The sequence below is a fragment of the Drosophila hydei genome, unplaced genomic scaffold (assembly GCF_003285905.1).
Source record: "Drosophila hydei strain 15085-1641.00,03,60 unplaced genomic scaffold, DhydRS2 tig00000001-arrow-pilon, whole genome shotgun sequence".
Classification (NCBI taxonomy): domain Eukaryota; kingdom Metazoa; phylum Arthropoda; class Insecta; order Diptera; family Drosophilidae; genus Drosophila; species Drosophila hydei.
The window spans coordinates 9437875-9455276 of NW_022045643.1; the positions used below are offsets into that span (position 1 = coordinate 9437875).

Sequence of the window (17402 nt, forward strand, 5' to 3'; positions counted from 1 at the left end):
AGCTACAACAACAACAGAATCAGAAAAAACGCGATCCACGATATTGTAAAGATACGTGACAAAAATCGACATAAGAACGACGAAGACTGAACGTAAAATAAGCGTCAAAAAAATAAGAAAAATAAAATCACAAATCAAATTAAACATTACTGTAATAAAAAAATTAAAAAGTTATAAAGAAAAGTGTATTACAAAAAGAAATATACAAAATATTATGGAAATTGCCCCAATATATAATACCGCCGTCGTCGCAACAGCCGCTGCTGCCACTGCAACAACGTCGACGTCACAGCATAGGCAGCGACAGAGGCGCTCCGCCACCGCAGTTTTGGCAACAACAACAACAACAGCAGGCAACAAATTAAACACCGAAAGCCGAGCCCATCAAAATGATAACGGTAAATGATAAAGCAAGCCATACAAAATAATATAAAATTAAATAATAATTACAAAAAAAAAATAAAAATAAAAATGAATATTACATTAGTTTTACGATAGCAGCACTTGAAAAAAATGCAGAGTGACAAAGACAGAGCGATAGCCTTATCTCTACATCAAGCTTAGCAGTACAGTATAGACTGCCTAATTCGAAAACTCGCATGTTCACTTATTCGGACAACTAATTATTTTTGCTCAGTCTAAAAATGTTATCTCTACAGTCTGTTAAAAATAAAGAAAACTATAAAAACCATTTTTTTTAATGTATAAATATTAATGTTAATTTATTGAATATTATTAAAGTACTTAATTTCCATATTTGAAGATTGCATCGTAGTTGACGACACAACGCATGTTCGTACCAAGTTGGCTATACTGTACATAGGTATTTTTATCTGCTAGTCTCAGTAGTTTTCCACGCGTGCAGTTGCAGCGCAGCGCGGTGCAGCGCAATCGCTTGCAACACTTGAAGGCAGGTCGCTGAACTGCGCCCATTCCCAATTAGTATTCGTTCGTAGAGGCCATACGATTAGTAACAAAATAGTGTTTGTAATTGTTGTTGCGCAATTTGTAGATCATTGGCCCAGCTGTGATCATTATGTGTACACACACTCGCACACACACACACACAGAGTAGTAATGATTATTCAGCATTATTTTCAAGGTGATCTTTGCTTGAATATATTTGAAAACTGATAGAGCAGACGAAAAGGCAGCAAAGAAACACCTGAAGGTCGACTAAAACATTTTGGGCTAAAGTAATTAACTAAGATAATGAAAGGGATTCATTTAATCGATAACTAATTTGTGTTGGTAATTTTATAAGCATTTACAGTTCGTTTTCAAATCGAACAGAATTTGGCTTATATTTGTATAGGGTTGTCTCTTACAGTATACAGTATATAGTGCCTAGCATGGACATATTAAATAGTATTATATACTTGACATCGCAGCGAATGGTCGGCCAAGCGAGTTTCCGAATTAGGAAAGTTATACTGTATTTATTTTACAAACTATTGCCGTTAGTTCTCATATATGTATTTGTATATCTGTTTGATATCTTTAAAGTTGCTCTGGCATCGATACCTTTAAGTGTATATTTCGATATTTATTTTCTTTCCCAATGTTTTGATCATATCTTTAGATATTATTTCCGGTAACTAAATATGTCAGGTTTCTTATATCAAACAGTTTCCGTTTAAAAGACATAATTAATTGTTTTTTTTTTCGATCAGTTTCACACTGCCCAGCAAAGAGTTGTGAAACTAAGTCCATACAAAAGCTGAATCAATTGATATATACAAATGTTACCATATTTACTAAACTTTTGCCTTAAATTACATGACATTTCATTGCAGTGAAGTTCAACCTGTATATAATAGTGATAAATATATATATATATATATATATATATATATATATATATATATATATATATATATATAATTTGGTGGCATTCTTATTCGCTTATATGTGGAAATCAGTTTCAATGTCGTTTTATTGCGACAATTTGAATTAATTTATTTAAATATTTACCTTGTATATGTGTATAGAGCCTTGTGAATTTTGTCACTCAAATAGTGAATATAATATTTATTCACCAACAACATGAGCAATGATAACAAATAATAGTTATGCAAGCTACTAAACTGGAATAGTTTTTAAGCTTTATATATTTTTATATTCTATTTATTATAACTTTATGTTTTGTGATTTGATTAAAGTCAATAACTTGGCGTTCATCACATCGCTGACGCTCCAAAAGGTGCTAAATATCAACAATATTAACAACAACATCAACAACAACAACATCAACAACAACAACAACAACAACAACAACAATAGCAATAGCAATGCCAATGCTTCTGGCAACGCTTATCAGCAAGTGTCAGCAGTCACAAAGACAACGACGGCAGCCATTAAACAACAACAACAGCAGCAGCAGCAGAAACACCAACAACAGCAACAACGACGACACTCTGATAACGAAGCTGAGACTGACATTTTAACGCAATTGCTAAAAACGGGCGCGGTATTTGAAACAACAGCAACTGTTGCTATCACCTCTTCGACGGGAATCAGTGCGCCAATTGCGATCGAGAGGAAGTCGTCACAGCAGAAGCAACAACAGCAATTACAACAACAGCAACATGGGCATAGCGCACAAAATCAACGACTCAATTCATCCATATCATCGACTAACTCAAGCACATCAACCAACTCCTCTACGGCCAATAGCTATGGCAGCTCCTGTTCCTCCACGGAGGATCCGACGGCAACTACAGCCACAGCCAAAGCAGCGGTAACAACATCAGCAGCATTAAAATCGTCCAGCAATAAATTGCCAGAGAAATCGAAAATTCCGTCCGATATACTCGACGATCTGGCCAGTCGATTTATCATAAATGTACCGGACATGGAGCTAAATAATTTAATACGCATTTGCTTCCAAATCGAGCTGGCACATTGGTTCTATCTGGACTTTTTCTGTACGCCCGAGGATTCAGACCAAACGCCACCACAACAACAACAGCAACAACGAAAGCTGCCCGTGGTGGGCATCAAACAGTTTGCCATGCAACTCTTTCAGGTGAGAGAACAGAACGAATGTAATAATCCGTATACTAATATAATGTATTGTATTATATATTATGCAGCACATTCCCTTTCTGAATAAGCATTTTGACACTGTGAATCAGATATTGGATGATTGGAAAAAATATAAATTATCTGTGCCAACATATGGCGCCATCCTTGTGTCAGAGGACTATAATTATTGTCTGTTGGTGCAATCATATTTTGCTCGAAACTCTTGGGGTTTTCCCAAGGGCAAAATCAACGAGTACGAGAATCCCGAACACTGCGCCACTAGAGAGGTGAGTAAGAAATGCAAATGCAAATGCAAATGCTATTGATTTCAAAAGTTCTTTTAAATAATATTTGCTTTGCATTGGCTTAGGTATATGAGGAGACAGGCTTTGATATAACGGACAAAATAGACGCTGATGATTATATTGAGGCTTTTATCAACTATCAATTTACACGATTGTATATAGTGCGCAATATACCGTTCGATACGAAGTTTGCGCCGCGCACGCGCAATGAGATTAAGTGTTGTGATTGGTTTCGCATTGATGCATTGCCGGTCAATAAGAACGATGCCATATCGAAAGCCAAACTGGGTAAAAATTCCAATTCCTTCTTTATGATCATGCCGTTTGTGAAGCGCTTGAAGAAGTGGGTGAACGATTGTCGATCCGGCATTGAGCCTTCAACTCGCCGTCGCAAATGCTCGGGACAGCAGAGTCCCAAGGCCATCTTGAATGGTGGAACTTCCGCATCCCCAACAATGCTGGCAAATGGCATCATTGACAAAAAGGAACAGCAACGCAGTTCGTCGAAGCGTCAGCGGCACAAATCGATGGGCGATTTGGATGGTGTAAAGCTAAATAATCTCAATGGCAAGGTGGCCGTAGGTGGATGTGTTGGTGTAGGGGGTAGTGGCGGTATCACTGCCAGCAACAACATGTACCATAGCAATATCAAGCGTAATAGTAACAACAATAGTAACGGTAATTGCAACAACAGCAACAATAACAACATCAATAATAACAATAAGCAACTAAATGTGGCTGCAGGCAGCAATACACCAACAACAGCAACAACAACGCCAGTGACAGCAAATGCAGCAGCAACAACAACTGCAGCAGCAGTGACAACTACAGTTGCAACAGCGACAAGCAAACGGCAACTGTTTCATAGCCAAAGCCAAAATGATGCCCAACAGCCGGCAAGCAATGAGAAGGTAAGCAATGCTAAGATTGCAGTTAGTGCACTCAAAGCTAAACAGAAGCAATTGCAGATTGTCAGCTCCTTTGATTTGATACGCAAGGAAAAGCAGCAACAACAGAAGGCGGCTAAGGCACAAAAGCAGCAGCAACAGCAGCAACGTTCGCGCGCCAAATCTCAAAGTGATAAGCAAAGCAATCAACAACAGCAACCACAGCAGCTTGTAGTTAAAAGCATTTTGAACAAAAACAACACCCAACAACAACAACAGCAGCTGCAACAGCAAACGACACCAACAACTGGCATGGAGTTAATTGCCATGTTAACAGCAGCAGCTGCAGCGCAAAAGACATCCAAACCGGAGCAACAGCAGCAACAACAGCCGCTACAACGTCCACGTCCCGCTTCGGTTTCATTAAATTCGCCTATAACAACAGTTGCTGGAGCAACTAGCAGCAACAGCAGCACAACGCCCGATGCTCAGACAATGCATAAGTTGCAACGCATGGCATCGGGAACCAATTTGCGAATTTTGAAGCGCCCCCAATCGCAGCAGGCGCAGCAGCAACTACAACTGCAGCAGCAACACCAACAGCAGCAGCAGCAACAGGGGCCTTTAAATTTTACGCCCAATTTCAATTCGTGGACGAATTTCTCATTCACCAAAAATTTCATAGCAAATGTATTTTGCTAAGTCAATTTGAACGACATTTTTCCTTCTAAAATTCTCATACTTCTTGCATTTCTAAGTCACAAGGCCAGTTTGTACGCAGCATTCACAAAAAAGAAGAACAATAATCGTTACACATATTAAGTTTTAGGTGTTTCCCATGGATCTCTCAAAAAAAGTCTTCTGGACTTTTCGATAGATGCATTTTTCAACAACAAAAAACAAAACAATCTTTTAAACATTCATTTGTATATAGCAAGCAAACAAGGATTGTATAAAATTTTGTATTACGTAAACACATTTTCATACCAAAAATCTAAAAAAAAAACAAAGAAAAATGTTAAACGTGAGTCTTCCGTTCCAGCACACGTCATTTTGTAAAAATTGTCAGGCAAAATTTTTATATATATATTATATAAAAGCAAAGCAAAGCAAAGCGAAGAAGAGCTAGGAATGAAGAGTTGTGCAATTAGAACGCAGCAAACACTTTTTAATTATAATACGATATAATTCTACAACAAATAATTATGTTATTAGATTGGTTTTTATTTCTTGTAAGCGATAAAGTGAGCAAAGCAAACATCCTTCTAATTAGAGTTCCAGCCTAAGCCGTGTGCGTGTATTTTTTAGACAGTAAAGTAAAAAGAGTTAAGTGAAGCAGGAGAGAGAGAGAAAAAGTAAAGAAAACAAAGATAGGAAAGAAGAGAAAGCATAGCTTTAAATGCCCAACGTTCTGCAATATAAGTTTTTTGTTTTCTATTCTTTTATTAAGTACAATTCGTTCCTTGCATCTAAGCGCATTGAACCTTTTATACAAAAACATAAACAACAACATGAAGAACAACATCAAGATACGTGGCAAAGAGGCAAACAACTAATATGCAACAATTTGCATGACTTTCTGGGTCGTTTTTACTGCCCCGCCCCAATTACCACCACCTAAGATGTAATGCGATGAGCATAAGTACATATAATAATGAGTGTAAATATTTAATTGTGATATAGTATTTCTTAGCACAATTGTGATCTTAACAAAACGGCTAGCTACTACGACTACTACAACTACTATTACATAACATACAAGTACATACGCATAAATACATACAAAAACGACGTACCGAACAAGTGTTTTATAAGCAACAAATTTTAATATTCAAAATTATGCTACGGTCGAAAAAACCTTGTCCATTGCCCCAACACAAACACACAGACATACAAACACACATAAACACACACACATATATATATCTGTATATATATATACACCTAAAACTAATATTAGTGAGTTAGCAAGAGTGAAAGAGAGAGGGGATAGAAATCCCAAAACTGATTTGGGGGCAATATCAGGTAGGCATATCCAACAACAAAAAAATAAAAACAAAACAAAAATTATATAAGACACAACTTTTGAAACCTTGTGACAACTCTTGATAAATTTAACGAATTTAACAAATTAGTTTAAAACATTTGAAGCTGAAACATTATCTTTGAAATCGTTTTACGCAATGCTGCCCACAAACTGGCCTTGAAAACTGTCCTTTAAACGATTTCGCTTTAACTTTTTACAATTGACTTTTAAAGCTTTTTGAAAAGCCATATTAATTTTGTATGTTTTAAAACAAAATTTTATTTTCTTTTAATTTTCTTCAAATTTTATTTTTATTTCTTATTTCATTTCTTCAAAAGAACAGCAACAACACGAAACTGTTCGAGGCGTTTAACAAATGTTCAATGAAATTGTCAATAACTAAATAATTTTCTTATGTTCTTTTCTTTTCGTTAATATTTGTAACAATTTCAATGTGCATTTGTTTTGCGCAAACAAAACAAAAACAAAAGCAAAAAGAATACAAACCATTCAAAATCAACAAACTACAACAAATTGCAATTAATATCAAATATCAAACAATAGCAACAATAACCATGTTCAAATTCAAATTTCTTTCAGTGCGAAATAGTAATAATTGAAATTAAAAAAAAAAGACATTAAATTAAATTCAAATTCAAAATTGTAACTAAAATTTTAAATGAAGACGAAAACATAATCACTTAATTTCCGTAATGTGCAACATGAAAAAGCAAATGCTTATACAATACTGCGAGTATACCAACCTACATGTACACATAGTTTATGTTTCACAAATCAATAGACATAGCAAATAATTAACTTTAGTAAACGGGCTGCTGGACGAACAGATAAATCCCTAAAGAACATAAGTCGACAACACATTTAAGTTTATAGTTAAGCAAAACAATCCTAAAATACTTGGGCGAACGATTTCGACAGCTCTTTCGTCGACAATACTCCTAGTATAACATAAAAAAAAATACTTTAAATCAAGCATAATTGCCATTCTCTACTACATTCTTCACACTACTTGCCGTAGACTAAAATCAGTTTTAAACGTTACCGCCCAAGTATTCAACGAAAACGGTAAATAAGTAACCTTTGCTATGCATTTCAGCAGTTTGAACTGTAAAACGTCCAACAACAACAACAACAAAACGTAAATATCAAAATATGGCAATTTGTCGACTTTTGATCTTAAACCGAACCAAACGAAACGAAAAATTAACGCCCATTTCATTCGATTAAGCATCAACAAATTACTCGTAAAAAATAGTCCATAATATCCTATATTGTTTTTCGTGTGCAACCAACAATGGCAATATATATTCGAAATTCAGGCAATAAAATCTGTATTACATTTTTATTTTGTACTTCCGAGAAACCGATGAAAATTGTGTTTTATTTAACTAAAAACCTTAACATTTATTTCAGCTATGATTCTACTTTATAATGCAACTAATGGAAGAAATGATATGATGTTCTAGCGAGATAAATAAATTTTAAACACCAACAGTCAGAAGGAGGAGTATCTCTGTTAATATGCGGAGTACTTCTGTTAACAAAGCTTATGTTCTGTAAACGACACCTGTGTGGCAACGCCAAACCGATTGCTTAGTGCTATCGTTATTATTCTGCATATCTTTCTCTTCTGCGTTTTTCGTCAGTGTAAAGTGCATAAAATTGTTTCATTTGTGCTATAATAATAGAGTTTAAGTTCAAATAGTTGCCTAACGAAATGGTACGTACTTCGGCAAGCACTGACTGCATAAGATCTTGAATCAAAAACTCAATGAAATTAAACTAGAACGCGGCACAAAGTTTTTGGTGACGTGAATTGTTCATGTTAATCGTGTGTTTGTGTGTGTATAATCTTAAGCGGCCGCGTCACAAATTGCATGGCTAATGCATATATATATATATATATACTATATATTGCGGTTGTGCTTCGATTTTTCCATTATAAAATAATACATAAGTTTATTGTCATTGTCTTCTTTCCGTCCAGTCGTTTACGGGAAAATTAGCCGAACTGCTAGCTCGGCCAAATCAAGAGCAAGTTGGCGCTCCAGAAGCACCTTGGTATCTCAAATATGGTTCACGGCTGTTGGGCATTGTTTCTGGATTCTGTAAGTAACTGACAATAACAACACCAATAATCACAATTTCAGTTTATGTGGATATTAGCATCGATTTTTATGTTTAGCATGTAACACATTTTGTTGTAACACAGCTTATCTATTTGTGTACCATGCGTGGCTCTATATGTTTATGTGTATGTATGAGTGTGTGTGTAATCCACCCACAATACTCACAGCACGCACACTCGTTTGCTCGCTCGCTCGCTCTTCGACCTGACATTGATAAAAGCAAAAGGAAGAACCACAACAATAAGAAACTGCTACAAAGGATACAGAAATGTTTGCCCGTGTTTGGGTGTGTATGCTGCACACGTCTGGCAGAGCCCTATATCCGTATATATATATTATGTATATGTATATATATATTTCTATGTCAAGTTTGTGCAATATGTGCATTTTCCATTTTCTTTCATGCTGTTCAATTTAGTCATTAAATGCCATCAATTTTGCATGGCTAATGTTATTTTTTATCAGCAATAGAATTGAGGTTCTCTTTGTGTTACTCTCTCTCTCTCTCTCTCTCCCTTTCTCTCTGAATGTCTCTTTGTTTTCTGTTGTTTTGCATAATGTATATATATTTATAAATGTATATGTATATATCCATTGTTCTACGTTTCCTCAGTTGCTATGACATTGAACCCCACTGCCTGATGGCTTTTTCCCCGCAACTTAACGCGATTTTCAGCAAGCCACATGCAAACATTTTCATTGCGCACGCACTCAAAGAAAACCGCGTGAAGTTCAATGACATCCTGCCTCTGAAAACTATTATTAGTTACAAATAGAGCTAGGTTTTTTTTTTATTACCATTTGATAGTCAGCTGGTTGCTGAATCATGTGCCAAATGTTTCGTAATGAGCAAATCCACATAAGCAATCAATAGTAAATGAATAAAAAAAATAAACAAAAAGGGGAATGATCGAAAAATGAATGGAGACAGTTGCTAGTATTTGCCTATTAATATAAAATATATTATAGCTATAATTTCCGAGGGAAGCAGACTGTCTGCCTCAACTCAGATTAGATGAAGAGAATTCACTCTTGCGGCTTCTCGCAACCGGTTTGTTACAAAACCAAAACAAACAAAAACTGTTCTTTTTATAATTAATACTTATAAAACTATAATTAAATGCCGCTTCACAGAGCACAGCGCCGAAGTACTTGAGGAGTTTTGCAAAGTCCGCGTACCGCAATAACCTCAAAATTCAGATTAGCTTACAAAAGAAACTGGTTCAGTTTCAGTTTCAGTTTCTGAAGATATTAGGATAGTTAACTATCAGATACTCTTGAATCTAGACTTGCCTGTTCAATGAAAATTTTGCTCAATTAACACATTCAGATATTTGTTTACCTAGGCCCCAAGTTGTGTTATCGCTTGCGTCCAAGATAATTTTTGTTGCTTGGTAAACAGTTGATAACATATTTAAATTGCGTATTTGATTTGGATATACATTTTGCTACAGCTAAATTAAACAGGCTACGGCATTAATTGGACTTTTCCATATATATTTCATCAGTTTATAGAGCTCAGACAACGGACAACTCTGACGTTTATTCTCTATTCATTTACCAGATGCTGAACCGACAACTGCTCCAATTTGAACAAGTGTTTTCGCTTGTTTTGTCACGCTCTCTGGGCTGTTGTTGTTTTTATTCTATTTTTTATAGTAAATTTATAGAAATAAAAGCTTAGTTGTATGAGTCAGCTCTGTTGATTAGATTACACTAGAATTGTTATACTATATATATATTATATTATTTGCAGCGTAGATAATGAGGCCAAATGTTGGAGGCGTTATTGAATTCTTGAATAGATCTGCTTTAAAAAATACCATGAGCTAGATAATTCTGTTTAATGCCTTCGTTTATTTAATTTGTATGTTGCGTGGCTCGAAACGCCCTTTTTATTTAAGTTATCTGCTAAATGACTTTGTTAACTAATGTATCTAATGTGTACAAAAGCTTATGATAAACTATCTGGCAGGAAATGTGGCATGAATCCCATTTAAGTAGATAACATGCATGTTTAGAACTTACTAGCAGATGCTTAACATTCACTTGTGTTGTGTATTGATAATAGCGTTTCACATACATTGCAAAATATAATTTATATATAATATAATATAATTTAGCATAATCCCCAAATCCTTACTGCCGTAGCAGATATTGCTTTTATAGTATATTGATAAAAGCGCAATGCAACCTTGCCAAATTGTATATCTTTTGTATTTTAGGCCACATCGAATCTCTATCTATATTATATATTCTCCCTCTCTTTTATGCCAGTTGCCATACTCTTTGGTCTGTGGAACGTTTTGTCAATCATTGGACTCAGCGTGACATGCCTCGTCGCGGGCATTATACAAATACTTGCAGGCTTTGTGCTATTGGCGTTGGAAGCGCCGTTTTGTTTTATCTGCATTGAGAAAGTCAATGATATATCGCAAATGATGGATGCCAAGCCCTTGTTCTTTCGGGCGGGCCTATACTGCGCGTGAGTAGCAAATGCTATATCAATTTATTGAAACTGTTATTAATTGTTTTTGTGCTTATTTTTGCAGCATAGCAGTGCCGCCAATATTTTTGTGCTTTGGGCCTGCGAGTGTCTTTGGCAGCGGCATGGTCTTTGCCACCGGCGTTGTTTACGGCATGATGGCGTTAGGCAAAAAGTGAGTATTGCTTGGAAGTCATGGCCGAATATATATATATATGCATACATATGTATATATATATATATATATATATATATATATATATATATATATATGGTCCATACATCCATCCAGTCAGTTGGCTAGTTAGCGATTAGTGTGAAATGGAGCAGAGAACTAATACACAGAAGGCACAAAAAGCTAATCCAAATAATGTTCTCTCTATTCCTTGAACTGCTTGCGCTGTGATTACGCTTACATTTACAACTAATGAAATTTAACATAAAAATAAACAACATCTGTTGTCTAATACAATAATAAATAAATAACAAAAGAGCTTCGCGCGAGGACATGGCCGCTGCGGCCACATCGCCCACACAAATGTCCGGCAGCCAGACGGGCGGACAAATGCAAATGGGCGGCGATCAGCATATCACACTCATGGAAGATCCCGATGTTTGGCGTCCAACATAAATGCTCTAGCAAAATGCATAAACTGCCAAAAAATGAACGTTAAAGCATAAACAAACCAATTACAAACACACACACGCCCAATACACATCACACAGTTAGACAAGGAAATATCATAATGAAATATAATGAGTAACAAATATTTTACGACGCATAGTTTTTAGTGTTCGTTCCAATTAAAAGTATATATAAATATATATACATATGCATATATGTATATATATATAAACAATGAATACAGCATAGTGCCGCGCAGAGATCATATTGTAGTCTCACAATATTGAACACAGAATACAGAATTACAAAAACACCCCACCAATTGAAAAAGAAAGAAACTTTTCGTAATTGTTGTTACTAAAAACAAGCAAAACAAAAAAGAAATGTTGATAAAATGTTGCGCAAATGCATTTTCTCTATTTTCTTGGTCATTGTTCGTCCTGTGCATGTAGTTGCATTTCTCCAGTTTGAAATGTCCTGTGGCGTTTTTCGAAAAATAAATACAGTTAAATATGCAAATATATAATATATATATTACTAACATGTACAATTTATTTTTAATGAAAACTCATATTGATAATAAACGACACGCTAAACAGCTTCCACACGGCTATAGAACAAATTACCTGCAACATAAGAAAGACGATGTCAAGAATCGTAGAGCAATATAAAAAACTCAGAGAACATTGAAGAGAGCATTGATATGCGTTGCTTGAACATGAGACATGTAAACAAATGTAAATGTTAAAATGTTAATTGAGATAAAGAAATATTTTTGATTTATTTAATCAAATTAGAAACATATACCAGAATTGTTCATGAAAATTGTTTGCTTGCATTAGCAGCTGTAATTTAACGTGAGACATGCATAAATCAAGAATATCAATAAATTAAAACTTGGCATATGAAATGTAATTATTTTGTAAAGAATATTGTGAAATTTAATATTATACTGTATATTCGGCTATAGCCTTTCGTTTGCTCAGAATTACATTTATTTATTTTAGATTTATTTTCTTTACATATTTATTTTGGGCTGGTGCCTTTTGTATTTCCAGACAGAAGTCTGTCAAATAACGTTCATATTATTTGTTAAAGAAAATTATCATATTTAATTTATATATATACTGCTGTAAGCACTCTTCTCACTTGTTATTTTAATCTTATACATACATATTTAATTTAAAACATAATAATACTCGCAAAAAAGTTGCAGCATCCTAATGGATCCATATTGGCATCCAGTGTGGCTTTCTCTATATAAATGCATTCTCTCTGGTTACTTGTTACAAAAATCGATTTCTCGTAATCAGCCTGAACAACGTCCTAGCTTAATATACATTATATATAGTTGAAATTAGTTAAATAATTATGTATGCCTAACGAACGAAACACTAAAAATCATTCAAGTCAAATATTATGTTAACAAGTTAACTGAAATAAATATTATGAAATATTATGCTAATGAATTGAACATGCCAAACTGCCACAGAACACAGTCCCAGTTAATAATGCCAATTGCAGCCTGCAGCAAATGAACTACATAAACTTCAACAACAACAGCAAGAAGTACGCTAATGTCAAGGCAATTGATTTTTACTTAGCACGAATTATTAGTCCAAATTTCCTTTCTGTAGTCAAATTGAACCAATTGTTCTATCCAATTGCACTATGTTGCTTTCAATTAGCATGTAAATATAAAGGTGCTAATATATACGATTTGGTTTATCCTATTCCATATCCCTATGCGACCTTTCTGTTACGTTTATATTAGATATTAGATTGTTGTTATACTATTATTTTGTTTAGCAGCTTGCATGGACTTTTCTATATTTACAAATAATAGAATCATGTATTAATATAGTTCTGATATAGACTGCTGAAAACATTATTGTAAAATATTTCGAACTTGTTTTTGTTTTTTAGAACGTATTTCTTTTGTTATTTCGCTTATGTATTTAGTATTTTTGTTTAATGGCTTCTTATCTCGATTCCAAGCAAGTCTTAGGGATTTTTGTTGTTTCTGTGTTTATATACTTCTTGTAACTTAACTATTACCAAGTCTGTTATGCACTATATATACTCTACGTTCACAAAAGTCAAATTAAATCATGTAAGCTTTACTCTTTGGTAGAATATCTTTTTAAATCCACGTAAATGAGCTAATTGGAAAAGAAGAATCCTTTAATTCCATACAATCTCTTTCTCTGCTCTTAATAATTTACTTTTAATCTTAAATCTATAGGTAATCTACTAAAGATCTTGTTATAAAGTAATTTCTTTAATGTTGACTAAAGTTGTGACTAAATGTTTAATTATGTAAATGCGTGACTAGTAGAGAAGTTGGTACACAACAGATACGGTAAGAAATCTGGTTACAGGGTGTTTCCTAGTCGACCAGAGTCAACACTTGTGACCCTTAACCAATATAGTTAGTTGCAACGCACGAGTCCTACGTTCGAAACACATTCCCATTAGCTTTCTATTAATCTAACATAAACTTTTATTCGTATTCTACAGTAATATGTTGTATTAAGTTTTAGCGAGCTATTCATACTATAACATTTTGTTTCAATACTAGTCTAATTTTTGTCTTTCCTCACTTATCGCAGAGCCTCCGCTGCCGATATGCGTGCCGTGGCAGGACAGACATTTGGAGGCAATGCGGCGGCCACGACCAACGATCGGGCGGGCATTGTGAATAATGCGCAGCCATTCTCCTTCACCGGTGCCGTGGGCACGGACAGCAATGTGTGATGGCGTCTACGCCGTCGTCGTCAGTCGGAACACTTGAATTGTGGCTGGGGTGTGCGGTGAGAAAACAAGACTCAAAACGCAACGCAACGCAACGCATTAAGGCAAACTACAACTACATCAATGAAGAGTTAAATTAAATAGGCAGCATAAAATCTAATTAACTTGTTCAATTAAATGTCGGCGATAAATTTCCAAACCTGAGTCAATCATAATGGATCTCTATTGGTATTGCGCTGAATAAAAAGTTTATATGAAAGTCAGCAGAATAATGGAAACCTCAAGGAACCTCTTTAAATAAACCGTCTAATAATTGATAAAAGATATATATACTTTTTTTGTTCAAATATGCTTTGGCATTTTCTGTTTAACAATTAAAATTTGTTGCCTGTGTATCATTCCAATTCCAATTTTTGGTTTAAAAAAAGAAACAAAACAAAAATCACTTATTTAAAATGTAGTAAAAGTAAAATATATTTTACCATATTTCAATTAAATTATTGAGCGATGGCATAATTGTATGAAATTTATGTTTAGTCATAGTTTAAATATACATACTATATATTTAAATGCATAATACAAGTAAATACAAATATAAATAATTAAATGTTTGTAAACCATATTAAAAATTGAATTATGCATACTTTAAATTATGTTAAATAAAATTAATTATACAAATGTTTGGATTTTTGTGATTCACTTTTAATTGTTGTTTGATAATCAATACATTTTAAAAAAATAGCAAAGTTAAACAATATTTAAATAGGTCTAACAGTAAATGGAAAATTAATTGAAAATTTGTTTTGTATTTTCATTTAGGCATCTGCCTCTGAGTCTTCGCTGTCGAGTTGCTCTTCCGCAGATTCTTCTTCTTTATCTTCTTCAAGACTGTCTGCATCTTCCACTGGCTCTTCTTCCTCTTCAACTTCTTCCTCCTCCTTGACTTCCTCATCTACGTCATCCTCCTGCTCCTGCTCGTTGGATCCAACCCAGCGGAATCGACGATCAGCGATCTTTTCGCCGCTATCTTGGGCAGAAGCAGCCAGGATCAAAGCGAATAGAGCTAGAAATTAAATAGGGAACGTAATCAAGACTGCTCTATAAGCCAAGCACTACGATATACTTACCAAGGCTCATGATCAGAAATTTGTTGGAAATCATGTTGATAAAGTTAATTTGTTAGTTAGTTTCTATGCTGACTGTAGCGTCGTCTGCCCCTTTTATAGTCGAGTTTTGGCAAATGCTTTTTATCACAAATTTCGAGTTGCTCAACAACTGTTCAAATAATGTTTTTATCTAAATTTATGTCAGAATTATTAGGTTAAGCATTTCACGGACTACTTTAATTCAAAGTGATTGGCATCAATGCTAAATAAGATTAAACAATTAACTTAAGTCATTTCTTAATAATGTACATATGCTCATATTTTAAGTTAATTAGAAAGTAAATTTTAAAATATTTATCAAAACGAAAGTTTTAGAAAGCATTTTTTAACAGAACATTTATTGTCTACTTATATAAAAATTGTATAAATCTTGTACTTAGACAAAATATCAATATATATATATTTTTTTTAACAGATTTCCTTATTACAAGTGAACTACCATTAAACAAATATAACAAATATGTTTGTTTTTATGCGTCTAGATTTGATAAGCGTATTGGTTACATTTTTATTTTGAACTTACTATCGTATTAGCAGAATAGTTAAAAGAAACATAGGTTTTTTAAAGCATAGTTACAGGCATATCGGGCAATTCAACAACAACAAAAAAGAAAGTGCATACTTTCGGGTAGAAACGAATATTTGAAGCCCTTGGTAATATAAATTTGAATCATTACAAAGAACACTGTGTGCTGTATGTGTGATATAAATGTGTATTGTTAGTCGTATCCGTTGTTATTGCTAATTGGTCTCCTCGCAGGCATCAATCCAATCGTTGTAGACATCGACTGGCTCTGATAGCGATATGATTTGGGTCTGATAGGATTCCTGGCAGACACGGCATATAATGCGGCCGACCTTACGCAATTTGTCCCTGTTTAAGATAATAGATAAATACAAAAATATGACTTTTCTAAGTACTTACAAAATGACATCGCAGGAGCGCTCGTGATTACAAAAAGGACAATTGAACTGCTTTTCCAGGCTTTGGATATTTTTACGCTTCGGCGGCGGCTTGCGCTTCGACTTACGACGTCCCATAATTAGCTCTCTGATATGAAGAACTGAGAAAACTCGATTTTACGTTGAATAAGTAAAAAATGTGGAAAAACTTACAATACTTGGAGGCGCAGTCGTTGTACAATGCTTAACGTTCAGCTGTAAACTAAATTTTTTGGTAAGTTCCAACAAGCTGCAGGGGAACTTTGTGAATTTTTTATTGACAGCATTATCAAGGATTGCTTGTTTCTTTTTTTTATTTATTTTTATAAACTATGAAACATTATTTTCAAAGCACTCTATTATTTCAGTTTAGATGTCTACTTCACAATTTTTAAATCTGCCGGCTTACCCTAAGAGAGCCCCATTTGTTTACCTCTATTACAAAGTGGTTTGATATCGAAACCACAAGAAAACTCAATTGATTGTGCCCACATCAATTGAGGCTCCTGGCAGCTGGCTCTTATCTAATGCTATTGTTTGTGTCTTATAACTCAATGTAGCGTAAAATCGTTTGTAAATGATCCTTCACTGATCTCATCACAGTATCGATTACAGACTGCGTAATTTGGCTGAAGGACAGAGATATGTTGAGATCGCTGTTGTTATCACTGCATGTGGGTCAAGTGTTTCGAGTTTGAATACGTAGACTTTAGAGATAGGCTTTCCCACAGTTGTGTTTGAAGCGAAGCGAATGCCGATTTTTTCTGGCTAAAGCGCCTTTCCCAACTCAACAGCCACAATGCGCAGCCAGACTTTAAAGGCAACCTGCTGTTTAACATATTAGCACCAGGACATTCGAGGGCAGCGGGTGGTGTTTCACAGGACAGCTGAAAGTGTCAACAGTCGGAAAGTGAGCTGTGCTCACAGAATAGTTTGCCAAAAAAAAAGTTGACACTGGCAGCAGGATACTATTGAATATTCCAGCGCACAACAGGATGCATCTACTAAGGACATGCCGCTGTGCAGCACATTTAT

The 17402-nt window shown here is 34.7% G+C and overlaps 4 protein-coding genes across 6 annotated transcripts; 2 read left to right on the top strand and 2 right to left on the bottom strand.

Annotated features, from left to right (window-relative positions):
- Positions 1 to 67: 67 nt before the first annotated feature.
- On the top strand, positions 68 to 6294 carry LOC111597369 (probable serine/threonine-protein kinase tsuA). The gene is made up of 5 exons (XM_023312024.2): positions 68 to 398; positions 2163 to 3028; positions 3096 to 3314; positions 3398 to 4243; positions 4301 to 6294. The coding sequence occupies exons 1-5, from the start codon at positions 215 to 217 to the stop codon at positions 4919 to 4921; spliced, it is 2736 nt and encodes a 911-aa protein (XP_023167792.2). The 5' UTR covers positions 68 to 214; the 3' UTR covers positions 4922 to 6294.
- Positions 6295 to 7850: 1556 nt separating this feature from the next.
- LOC111597323 (calcium channel flower) lies at positions 7851 to 14594 on the top strand. 2 transcript variants are annotated; one of them, XM_023311956.2, is made up of 5 exons: positions 7851 to 7986; positions 8254 to 8374; positions 10673 to 10880; positions 10948 to 11055; positions 11373 to 12180. In XM_023311956.2, exons 1-5 carry the CDS (start codon positions 7984 to 7986, stop codon positions 11509 to 11511), a joined length of 579 nt encoding a protein of 192 aa, XP_023167724.1. In that variant the 5' UTR covers positions 7851 to 7983; the 3' UTR covers positions 11512 to 12180. The 2 variants fall into 2 exon arrangements, with proteins under 2 accessions (XP_023167724.1, XP_023167723.1); XM_023311955.2 differs by lacking the exon at positions 11373 to 12180 and adding an exon at positions 14118 to 14594 and having other exon boundaries at positions 7856 to 7986.
- Positions 14595 to 15074: 480 nt separating this feature from the next.
- Positions 15075 to 15521, bottom strand: LOC111597337 (U3 small nucleolar RNA-associated protein 25-like). Its single transcript, XM_023311981.1, has 2 exons — positions 15387 to 15521; positions 15075 to 15322 (listed from the first exon to the last, which is right to left on the bottom strand). The coding sequence occupies exons 1-2, from the start codon at positions 15418 to 15420 to the stop codon at positions 15075 to 15077; spliced, it is 282 nt and encodes a 93-aa protein (XP_023167749.1). The 5' UTR covers positions 15421 to 15521.
- Positions 15522 to 15904: 383 nt separating this feature from the next.
- Positions 15905 to 16642, bottom strand: LOC111597321 (transcription elongation factor 1 homolog). Of its 2 annotated transcripts, none has more exons than XM_023311953.2 (3): positions 16542 to 16642; positions 16351 to 16476; positions 15905 to 16299 (listed from the first exon to the last, which is right to left on the bottom strand). In XM_023311953.2, the coding sequence occupies exons 2-3, from the start codon at positions 16464 to 16466 to the stop codon at positions 16167 to 16169; spliced, it is 249 nt and encodes an 82-aa protein (XP_023167721.1). In that variant the 5' UTR covers positions 16467 to 16476; positions 16542 to 16642; the 3' UTR covers positions 15905 to 16166. The 2 variants fall into 2 exon arrangements, with proteins under 2 accessions (XP_023167721.1, XP_023167720.1); XM_023311952.2 differs by having other exon boundaries at positions 16351 to 16489.
- Between the last annotated feature and the right edge of the window lie 760 nt (positions 16643 to 17402).

What these genes read in the sequence shown, in the direction of transcription:
- LOC111597369 (XM_023312024.2), top strand. Translation starts at nt 215, where the DNA reads ATGGAAATTGCCCCAATATATAATACCGCCGTCGTCGCAACAGCCGCT. An exon ending in AACACTGCGCCACTAGAGAG is followed by an intron (nt 3,315 to 3,397) that starts GTGAGTAAGAAA and finishes GCATTGGCTTAG; the next exon opens with GTATATGAGGAGACAGGCTT. An exon ending in AGCCGGCAAGCAATGAGAAG is followed by an intron (nt 4,244 to 4,300) that starts GTAAGCAATGCT and finishes AAGCAATTGCAG; the next exon opens with ATTGTCAGCTCCTTTGATTT.
- LOC111597323 (XM_023311955.2), top strand. An exon ending in GGGCATTGTTTCTGGATTCT is followed by an intron (nt 8,375 to 10,672) that starts GTAAGTAACTGA and finishes CTTTTATGCCAG; the next exon opens with TTGCCATACTCTTTGGTCTG. An exon ending in CGGGCGGGCCTATACTGCGC is followed by an intron (nt 10,881 to 10,947) that starts GTGAGTAGCAAA and finishes TTATTTTTGCAG; the next exon opens with CATAGCAGTGCCGCCAATAT.
- LOC111597337 (XM_023311981.1), bottom strand. Translation starts at nt 15,420, where the DNA reads ATGATTTCCAACAAATTTCTGATCATGAGCCTTG. An exon ending in ATTTCTGATCATGAGCCTTG is followed by an intron (nt 15,323 to 15,386) that starts GTAAGTATATCG and finishes TTTAATTTCTAG; the next exon opens with CTCTATTCGCTTTGATCCTG.
- LOC111597321 (XM_023311953.2), bottom strand. Translation starts at nt 16,466, where the DNA reads ATGGGACGTCGTAAGTCGAAGCGCAAGCCGCCGCCGAAGCGTAAAAAT. An exon ending in CGCTCCTGCGATGTCATTTT is followed by an intron (nt 16,300 to 16,350) that starts GTAAGTACTTAG and finishes TATCTTAAACAG; the next exon opens with GGACAAATTGCGTAAGGTCG.